General features: G+C 41.9%; 1 protein-coding gene across 1 annotated transcript in view; it reads left to right on the top strand.

Annotated features, from left to right (window-relative positions):
- LOC104953586 (bifunctional 3'-phosphoadenosine 5'-phosphosulfate synthase 1-like) overlaps window positions 1–11,270 on the top strand; it is a 24,183-nt gene continuing 12,913 nt past the window's right edge. The window contains exons 1-2 of the mRNA XM_010780537.1: window positions 1–61; window positions 305–382. Of these exons, the coding sequence (XP_010778839.1) occupies window positions 1–61; window positions 305–382 (139 nt within the window). The remainder of the gene's footprint in view (window positions 62–304; window positions 383–11,270) is intronic.

Genomic DNA, 11,270 nt, shown 5'->3' with positions numbered 1-11,270 from the left:
ATGGCACTGGAGGGGGGGACAGGGTGGCGGGTGGTGGGGGAGGACTGGAAGCACAGTGGAGGTGACATTACGCACATGTTTTAACACAAAAGAGAGCCGGCTAGTTAGCACACTAACTAGCAATCTCCATGGCAATCAGCACTCGTCCTCCTTTCTTTTCTCTCCGTCCGCCGCCTCATCATAAATATGGCTACATCTGCAAGTGTAATCACTCCATTGTACTGTGATTTTCTGCTCTGCTGGACAGCAGCATGGCAGCCTGCTTTTCAGCACCTCTCCCCTCTCTCCCCTCCTTTCCCTCAAGTGCCCTCGCCTGTTCCCGGCTTCTCCTCTGCTGGTGAGGCCGGTGTGTCTCACAGATTACAGAGCTCCGGTCGCTCAGGTAACAAGAGTCACTAATCTGGCTGGGGTTGAATTACACATAATTGCCTCGGCACCGTGATTGATTTCAGCCCTGGAAAGGAAAAGACGACGTCTTCCCCCCCCCAAAAAAACACCCCCACCTCCCTGCCTGCCTCTCTCCAGCGCTCACGAGCGGCAGCCAAGACTCTCCATCTAGTAGGAGGCAGGAGGCTTTGAAGAGATCAAAGCCAAGGCCGGGAGCAGTTGCGCGCCCTGGGAATACGGGAGAGAGGCTTTCTGCTCCTCAGCCCTATTTTCTAGCGTCATGTCGGATTGCAGCTGTATTGCATTTCGCCAGTTTTCTTAATGCTCTTGGTTTTGACTTTGACATCAGTGATCCCCCTCGGTTTCTTCAAAAACAAGAGGGGGAAGGAGAGAAAAAAGAAAGTGACTGAGGAGGAAAAAGAGAGAAGAAGAGAGGGGGGTAAAGAGATCTACAGACTGATTTTTATTTTCACAACTCCATAATTGCCCAGTTCAAAGGAGAGGAGGGGAGCATGTAGCATTTGTTTTCAATTGTGCAGCCGATATGAAAGGAGCGACAAACTTTTACGGGCTTCCCAAAAATTAAAGACAGGTTTTTTTCACAGCCAAAGAACAGCGTGTTTTTTATGGCCAAGACCACACAAAATGAACTGATAGCAAAAGCCCTCCTCTTTGTCCTCCCACGGAGAGCTCAGTAGTGTAGCTCTGACACAATGTGTGTGTGTGAGTGAGTCTCCACCGTATACCCGTTTAGTGTATGTGTTGCAAATTGTTAGAAGAACAGAAAGCGGTCCAATGTTTAGCGCAAAAAAACAAAAAGGAGAAATGAAGAAAGATATATCCATCCATTCATTTAGCAGCTCTGCTAATAAAGCCTGGTGGCGAGAAGGCACCCTTTGTACTGTAACTATGCAGGCCCTATACCAAACCTCCTACACTGGGGACCATTAATATTTCAGCGCTGTCAGATACACATTGCATGTGAGCCTCTTTAGCACTCACACCCACAGCAGCAACGAAATAATGAGCTTCTGAAAAATATGAAACGGCAAAGAGAAGGAGGGAGGGAAAGAGCGTGCCAGAGACTGACCAACTTCATACAAAACAGAGCAGCTATTGATCATAGCTGCGTTTCTTAGCCGGACAAAGTGAGGGCTGTCTGAGCTCCTCTGAAGTCCGGACACAGCCGGCGGGATTTGCACCCATGTTTCACTCCTGTGGTCCTATTGTTCCTTGGTGCTGCAGTTAGCTGGAACACTGCTCGCCTCTATAGACCTACGAGCTATCAGGATGAAGTCAATAAAGCTATTCATCTTTTTACTCACTTTATGACTGTATCAGGGAACAGTGAGGTGCTGTGATCAGCTTTTAGGGACTTCTGTCAAGCGGTTTAAAGACTGACCCGGGTCAAGGAAATGTGTGCTGTAGCGGCCAATTAACTTCATTTTTTTATGAAACAACCAACCATAAAACTAGTTCGGAAAGCCAATAAAAAAAAAGCACAACAACAACAGTTACGCAACAAATTGACACTCCACACACACCGCCCTCTTGTCTCCATTTCTGATCCACCCTTACAGGAAGTCCACACCCAGGCCAATCAAAACAGAATTGGGCATAGGGGACAACCTTGGCGGGGCCCTCGGCTGACCCTGGAGATCAGTGGCAGGCTGCTGGTGAGGAGTGAAGTCCTCTGAGCAGGTGTTGTCGTCCATAGAAAGCCTGACTGGCTGGCTCCAGGCTGAACTGCTTGATTGGTTAAGCTTCTCCCAATTCAGTGGGAGGATGGGGAGCGAAGAAAAGTGTCATCATCTATGAGTGCTTCGCTTTGAGCGGTAACACATGCCCAAAATAAACATCAACCGGGGTTAAGTGTGCGCCTGGATGTCACGCTCACGACCATGACACTCCATATTGCTTTTCTCACACACATAGAGAAGCACACGTTTTCAGCACTTTGAACATTAAATGACTTGATACATTGTATGTCATTTAGCTGACTATTAATCTAAAGCAACTTCAATTCAATTCAACACCATAGACATGGCTTCAGTAGTAATTTGGGGTTAAGTATCTTGCCATGGAAACCTAAACTGGTAGACAGAGTAGACCCCCATTTACCCCCTGAGCCACTGCCGATGATCTATAGCTGGGTTTTTATCTTCATCACCTCTGCGTTTTTTATGTGATTAAAATGGAGTGTCAGCTTTATTTTAGAAGAATGATAATACTTCAAGAACACAAAACACATTTAGTTTTTTGTTTCATCATCTCATTAAGAGTATAAACATATAGAAATAAAACTCTTTATGCTTGAATCAGTCAAGAACAATAAATCCACCACACACTTAAACCTGGATCGTCCTATTGCTGGTTCTCATCTTACACATCGATGCATATCTCCTGGTCCTGGTAGACAAATCAGTCCGCTGAGCTCCATTTAACAAGATGAAACACACTGATAAGCTGATTGCAACCACATGGCGTCATTAGCCCCGTGCATATGGAGTAAATGTGTCAACCAGCATCACCATGCAGCGGAGGACCATGAGAAACCTTGGCGTTAACGGCGCTTTTCATAAAACACCACGACCCAGCGGCACTACAAAGACTCCGAGACGCCAAGTGTTTCTTCTGTGTGAGGTCCCTGCTGCTGTCCTTCACGAAACACACAGTTCACCATTTGATGGAGCTGCACAGCAGATGTCATCAATGTCAGCGTAACTCTTTGATATGTACTGATTTGCTACATACAGCAAGGGAATAATGAGTCTGCTTCTGACAGTTACTATATGCTGCTTCATTTATTTGTAGATTAAAATATACATGTTTAGACCGAACGTAAAGAAAATTAGATGATCAATGGAGTCCAGCTCCTTAAAGACAAGATGCTACTTTCCACCCTATAGTGAGACCAAGAAAAGCTACACAAGGAGCTATCTACAACGTTCAGTGTGGACATGGAAGGCTGCTGGTAAATGTAGTGTTCTCTTTAACAGGGATCTTCCACGCTAGTGCTGGGGGCATGAGCTGAGGACACACATGGCACTGAGGGACACCAGAGCGGTCCTACCAAATCCCGTTAGGTAAGCCTGGGTTAGTGATTCCACGCTGCGAGACACTGGCTAGCAGATCCGTCACGTTCCCACTACATCAAAGGAAAGTACAGCGCTGCACCCCCCCTCCTTCTCGCCATGAGGATCTGCAATTGAAGGTCCAAAGGGAAAAAAGAGTGCACGGCAAAGGAGAGGGAGCTCTCTTAACTCTCCCCCTCAACAGAGCAGTAAAACTCGGCTTTAAGGAAGAGGAAATCAGCGATTCTATTCGTTCCTCTCTCCTCAAGCTGTTGCTCAAGACCTTTCCAACACAGCAGGAGATCCCCAACACATCTTCACAGTCAGGTGAAAACCCTTGTACTGTATCTCCGCACTATCAACATTTCAGAACCACGAACACGCAGTTGTGTCTTTATCTTGTCAACCATGCATTTATACGTTTATTTAAAGGGTTTTTGTAGGATGACATGAGCTCAGAGGTTGTAGGGTTTCTTTAAACCCATTGAAGTATAACAGGAGCTGGTGATTTTAACAAAAGCGGATGTTTGTGTGATAACAGCAAAAGATTCTGAGAATAGATTTCAGGGCATTTAAAATATGGACCGTCTATCAAGAGCGTGTGGATCTTTTCTTAGAAACTTTCATTTTCTTTTTAAATCCTCATGAGAGTTCAAGAGGCTGCAGGACAACTTATTTAAAAGATAAGAAGAAACCAAAATACACAGACAGAACTTAACTTCCTCCACACATCAAACCTAGAGTGAGGACGTCCTGAAAATGTATTCTTGGAAACATATCAGTACCGTTAAGGGATATCAATCTGAATACAACATGTTTACTTTCTCAATAAAACACACACACACACACACACACACACACACACNTCGTCTTTCCATGTCTCTTCATGTCCTTGTTCCCTGCCTCACCTATGCTCGTCTTTGCTAGTCCATGTCTCCTGCCTGTTCCCGTCTGTAAGTTTGTTCGGAACAAACTTACAGACGGGAACAGGCAGGAGACATGGACTAGCAAAGACGAGCATAGGTGAGGCAGGGAACAAGGACATGAAGAGACATGGAAAGACGACGAACAGAAATGGAGCACAGGGGAAGACAAGAGTAAATACACAGAAGGGTAATCACAGGACAAGACTCAGCCGGGCAGGGGAGGCAGAAACACAAGGGCAACAGGTGAACACAATCTGACACATGAGGGAAACTAACGACAGGAAGGCAAACACAGGGAGTATGATCAGACAAGACACAAGGAGGAAAACATTTCAAAATACAAAGGTGGAAAATGAAAACAACAATCCAAAACCATGACAAGTTGAGCATTTGTTGGACCTTGCAGCGACCTATTTTACAGTGATTTTTCCAATTTCCTCAAAGGATCTCTGAGGTTTGCACTTTAGCAATAACGAGAGAGGACATGTATTGGTTCATTGAATTCTAAGTCAACTGAGAACCTGGCAACATGAGAATGGATGGATGTGAGCATTGAGCCTTGCTGGTCAGAATTTACAATGAGCAGATAGTGGGTTACTGGGTGCACACGATTACTTAACTGGAGATGTACAAAGGAGAACAACATCGGGTTTGTGGACGATTTTGTTGATGTGCAACATTTAACGGTTGAATTTGATTGAATGATAAGTCTTTGAAAACTGAGATGAATCACATATTAACCTTGTTTTACACTCCTAATACTTATTCTTCTGCAATTCAATATAGCTGCTTAGTCTGGAAAATAGGGCAATGCGGGATTGGGTTAGTAAAGTTGCCACTAATGGCATTGGCCACCTCACACATGACCAATTCTAAAACACCTTTCGAGCACATAGCTTAACCACATAATTCAAATGTTAAATGACAGCAGTGGGATTTGAACCCAGGACTCCTGAGAGACTAGAGCCTACATCTAGCACCTTAGCTTAGACCGCCCGGCCACACTACTTGATAATTCACCATTGAACTGCTCCCAAAATTATACAGGATTGGAAGACATTGAACAATGATATCAATTGACACACTAGCTGTCCTGAATTGTTACAATAAAGGTGTCACTTTGGTGAAATATAATGTAAAAGATAGTAGACAGAATAGGCAACAATTATGTCAATCCAAGATGAGCAACTGTTTGATGGAACCCACTCATACATTCGAATGCATTGATTTCAACTTTGTATCAAAAACGTCATCTTATTTAAACCATAGTGTTTTTCCTTGTAGTACGCTTACCGAAGTAGTTCAGTGTGGAGGAATGAAAAATTGCTTGAGGAGGCAACGCATTACCTGACATAGGAAATGTACCAATATTTGCCAAAAAGCTTTTAGTAATGTGTTATATTAGTGCTAAATAATCATGACTTAATAACATAAATGTGTAACCCAAACACCCAAATGTAGCATTTAACCAGAATCGGAATACCTGTATTAGTCCCATAGAGGTGAAATGTACATTGTTACAGCAGAAAAAGAGCCACAGACAGCGTAATGTTACATTTGTTACATGCATTAAAGTAAAAAAAAACATTTGGGGTCCCATTGCACAGGTAAGGAACCATTGCAATATAGTACCTTTGTAGTAACGTGGATACAAATGTCTACAATGAACACCTGACCATAATAACCAATGGGAAGTTAGCATGGAAGTAATGTTTCTGAAACATATTCCTTAAGACTGATGGTGTCATATGACTGATGGTGTCGCCCATCTTCCTGTAGTCATTAGTCCAGTCAGAATGTCTGAGCAGTTTGGTCTTTATGTTGCCACATTTTTGTGTTTCATTGCTTCTTAAAGCCTTGGCTCTGACACCAGTGACAGTGTGCCAGGTGAAATCATATACTCCAGTCTGCCAAGTGTCTCTCTGTACTGTGGTGGTTATGTTTTCTCAAAGCAAGGTGGGAGTTTTCTTTTTCTCTTTTTGGCTGCAGATAGACACAAACCCAGGACAGCATGTCAGCAAACAACTGTAATCTACCCCTGAAATGCAAGGTGTGTAAAATATGCACACCCGCCTCACCTCACCGCTATACCAAAGCCAAATGTAATCATAACTGTTTGTGCTGCCACCATTTTCATCACGTCTTCCTTAACACAATAAAATGGAAATGTAATCAAACACATAAGCTGCAATCCAATTGAAATCCACAGCAGAGCACTCGTGTTCATATCCTTACTCTTGCTGTATTGTCATTGTGTTTCTCAGTAAGAGCTTCTAAAGCCCTTCTCCTGTTATAATGGTATCACTGGGCGTTGTGGACGTTTCCTTTCATCATCAGAAGTTATTGACTCACACCCCTGGAATGATAAAAATACATGGTTCCCTTCACATCTCTTGTCACAAGCTTGTGGCAAAGGGTTTCATTTTACTAATGTGGCCAATACCAAGGTTAACGTCATGGCCTTTGATATTTTACAGGACTTCAAAGTGTCAGTCTTTTTATACTGTTATGGTTTTTCTGCCATCATAAAAAAAAAAAAACAGTAGTACCTTACATAAATACAATTGTAGGTACTTTTACCTGAGTATTTGCATGCATTCCCCTCTATTTGTACATATTGTTATACTGTGTTTCAATCCATTGCGGCCAAACAGATTACACAATCCTTAAAAGTCTTACTATGTAACACAAGAGCTGCTTACTTATTAATTTAAAGAATACATTGGCTGTTTAGTTAATAATGGAGGGATTACTGAACAGACCAAAGTTCATCTAATTTCAAACCTTTATTTATCCAGATTGGTCCCATTGAGATCATAGATCTCTTTTTCAACGGAGACCTGCAGCAATTAGGTTCCACATGAAGCATAAAACAACATAAAACAATAGAGTATATCATACAACATATTTACAAGCTACATTTACATATTTATCAACATTTACAAATGCCCATAGTTTCAAAGAGCATTTCACTTAGACTTGCTTTAAAAAAATTCAGAGGAATGACATTGCTCAGTTTCATAGTGGCGCTGCGCACATGAAAGCTGTCTTACCTAAGACAGTCCTTGCTCTTGGCCCATCTAACAATACTACATCATGCGATCTCAGACAATAGCTGCTTGCAGCTCTGTGTTATCAGAGAGCAGATATAATATGGGAGTTTACCCAACATGGCTTTATAAATAAACGTGTACCAATGACTGAGCCTCTTTACAGTAAGTGATGGCAGACCTGCCTTGGCATACAGGGTACAGTGATGAGTAAGTGCTTTACAATTTGTGACAAATCTCAGTGCGCTGTGATAGGCGGCATCTAACTTCTCCAGGCAATGGGCAGGTGCATTCATATACAACAAATCACCATAGTCCAGCACAGGTAAAAAGGTCACAGAGCCTTTTCCTGGCTTCAAGCGAGAAACAGGACTTGTTTCTGAAAAAGAAACCTAGCCTAACCCTCAGCTTTTTAAGCAGGTTATTGACCTGAAAGAAAAAAGAAAAAGACAAGAAAGACAATCATCAAGCCAGATACCAAGGTATTTATAAAAGCTAACCACTTCGAGTACTTGACCTTGCATAGTAACAATATCTAAAACAGGCTCTGGTGTCTTTTTAGCTTTTGAAAAAAGCATTACCTTGGTTTTATCAACATTTAAAAGAAGCTTAAGCTCAGCGAGCTGAGTCTGAATAATGTTAAAAACAGCCTGTAATTTAACACCAGCCTCCTTAATGGAGGGACCTGCACAGTACATCACGGTATCATCCGCATAAAAATGTATAGGTTCATTCACATTTTCACCTAAACTGTTGATATATATGGAGAATAAAAGTGGACCTAAAATAGAACCTTGAGGAAAACCATTAGCAATGTTTAACCACTCAGAAGACAGCCCATCAAAGTGAACACATTGGGACCTTTCAGAGAGGTAGTTCACAAACCACCCCACTGCATGGCTGGATATGCCAATACTGAGTAGCCTCTGCTTTAAGATGCGATGATCGACGGTATCAAACGCTTTGGAAAGGTCAATAAATAGAGCTGCACAACTCTGATTATTATCTAAGATACTCGTAATGTCATTCACCACTTTCATTGTGGCAGTGATGGTGCTATGTTGCTTTTTGAAGCCCGACTGATGTTTAGACAGGATATCATTTTTACATAAAAACTCCTTTACTTGTTCACTCACCAGGCATTCGAGCACCTTCGCCAGAACTGATAATTTAGAGATTGGCCTATAGTTATTTAAAATAGTTGCCTCCCCTCCTTTTAGTAAAGGCGGGACATAAGCTGACTCCCATACTTTTGGAATTGCATCTGTGCTGATGGAGAGGTTAAAAAGAGTAGTGAGAGGAGGAGCAATAAAATCTGCAGCTATCTTTAAAAAGAAAGGTTCTACGTTGTCCGGGCCAGCCGGTTTCTTAGGATCTAACTTAGATAATGATTCATGAACAACATTAACAGTAAAAGGAGTAAAACTGAAAGGGTTTTCCAGACCACATTGTTCAGAGTCACGGATTGGGGTGTTCACAGCAGCAGAGTTAGTGACAGAATCAAACAGAGAGCCACAGGACACAAAATGCTCACTAAAGCAATTTAGCATAGTGGCCCTGATGCTGTGGTAAGGCAAGGAGGTAGCTCATTACGGATCTCACCGGTGGATATCGATGTTATGGCTTTCCAACATTTCCTAGGATTATTCAGGTTTTCTGTGGTTACTGACAAATAGTACTTCGAAGTTGCCCTAACGCTGGGACCCTGAACTACGTAATGTCACTCAAAGAGACACGTTCCGTCCAGGGCAAATACCCCAAAGACTTTCAAAAAGTGACCTAAACATTTAAAAAGAGATGCAGTAACATAGCAACCTATTACGACTTTGAAAACTACCATGAAGACACAAGTACAAAAATACCAGTAAGAGACACAAAATCAGTACAAAAAGGTAAAATAAAAAGAGTACCCAAAACCCCAAAATTACTAGAAAGGTATACAAAACAAGTACTAACAGCCACAAACGACAACAGAGGCACAACATGACTTCAAAAAGAAACAAACCAACTGTAAAGATACAAATAATGACTAAGAACAGATACAAAAGAGATGCACACACTAACCACAGATATAAAATAACTAAAAGACTAGAAAGATTGAAACAACTACAAAGACACTAAATGACTGCAAAGAGACACACAAGGACTACTAAAGTCTATAATAACTATACATTTCATCACGTCTTTGGCCTTTTAACTTATATGAGTCATGTATACATTTTGCGCTCCTTTGAAATTGTATTCACAGCCGCTGTGTTTCTTCTGTGTTTCTGTGCGGCACGTGTAGATACTCCACGCGCATACAAACCGGAGCATGAACTTTAACCAACCCTACAGCGTTTGTGATTGGTGATTCATCACCAGCTCAGCTCATCCTAATGAAGCCCGACACTGATTACAAGCCCCCCTTCAAAGAGAAAACACCGGCCCTTCTAACCCAATTTCCTCACTCACGTTGTCAAGCAGCGACTACAAAGCTGCTCGCACTCCTCTCCGGCGAGCCTGTTGTTAATATTTGATGGGATGCACTACATCTTACAAATAAAACACACGCTGTCATTGTTTGTGCTGATGTGGGAACTCTTTAAGATTACGGTAGAGGTGTGATGGCTGATTTAGAAGGTGGCAGATGCAGTTAAGTAAGACATTTGGGGCGATATAAAAATGTGATTCATGCATAATATGAACAGTAAAACGAAGAGGGTTGTAAGAGGAGTGGAGCGTGATTAAAAATGGTGTCAGTGTGCTTGAATAAGAAAGTTATAGCACTGGGATTTTTACTGATAATGTAAATTTGATTTGAATACAACAGGGCTGGATAAGGGACTGACAGAGAGAGAGGGGGGGAGACTAATAGGGTAATTAAATGGGTGACAGATAGACTTGGCTCAGGAATATAGGTTATAAGCACTTTATTGAGGCATTCAGGAAATTGTTAGATGATGATGAGAGAAGGAGAGCCAAAGATAGAGAAGTGAGGGAGTCCACTGTACTTAACAGAGACATTTGGGTCAATTTTATTTCCACTGCTATAATTAAACATGTTTGATTCCAAATGTATTGACATACTGAGAGCTTTCAAATTGAGCTGATACTTCAAGTTCAAGACTTTAACCCCAGTGAGACATATACCAAGTAACATGGATGACAGCAGACAGCTTTTATGGCAAATCAGATGCAACAGGATACAGTTAGACGCAATAAATATGAAAAACAGGACAGCATGACACATTCATTTGTGACGTGAGATTTAAGCACTTCACCATATTAATTTGTAAATAGATTCGAAGATACATGAGTTTCTGACTGCCGCAAGCTGAAGCTTGGTTGCTAGGTTACTAGCTGGGTGTTCTCCAATAAGGGGCCGGGGGAAACAAAGTTAGTGATTACTGGTTCCATGTTGATTTAATTCAATACAAATTGTTGGGGGGAACTGAAAGGCTATTACCGTACTGGTTACTTTGCAGCCCGGACATTTTCCCCAAAACACATTTAGACGATATCGCAACACAGAAGTACCTTTCAAATCCGATAATTTTTAAGACCTTCTAAATCATATTTAAGACCTTTTTAAGGCCTTACATTCAGATTATCAAATGTAAGTCTTTTTAAGACCCGGCGGGAACCCTGAGGAGACTAAATACGAACATTATATGCAGACACAGACGTGGTTCAGAAACACAGAAATATTAGAAAAGAGACCATTAAGGCAAAAACATCTAGTTTGATGGATGCTGTCAAAACTCAACTACCATAATGTGTGTGTGTGTGTGTGTGTGTGTGTGTGTGTGTGTGTGTGTGTGTGTGTGTGTGTGTGTGTGTGTGTGTGTGAG

The sequence above is a fragment of the Notothenia coriiceps genome, unplaced genomic scaffold (genome assembly GCF_000735185.1).
Source record: "Notothenia coriiceps isolate Sejong01 unplaced genomic scaffold, NC01 NC01_scaffold00022018, whole genome shotgun sequence".
Classification (NCBI taxonomy): domain Eukaryota; kingdom Metazoa; phylum Chordata; class Actinopteri; order Perciformes; family Nototheniidae; genus Notothenia; species Notothenia coriiceps.
Note: the sequence above shows the minus strand (reverse complement) of the source record. Positions and strands in the feature narration are given on the sequence as shown.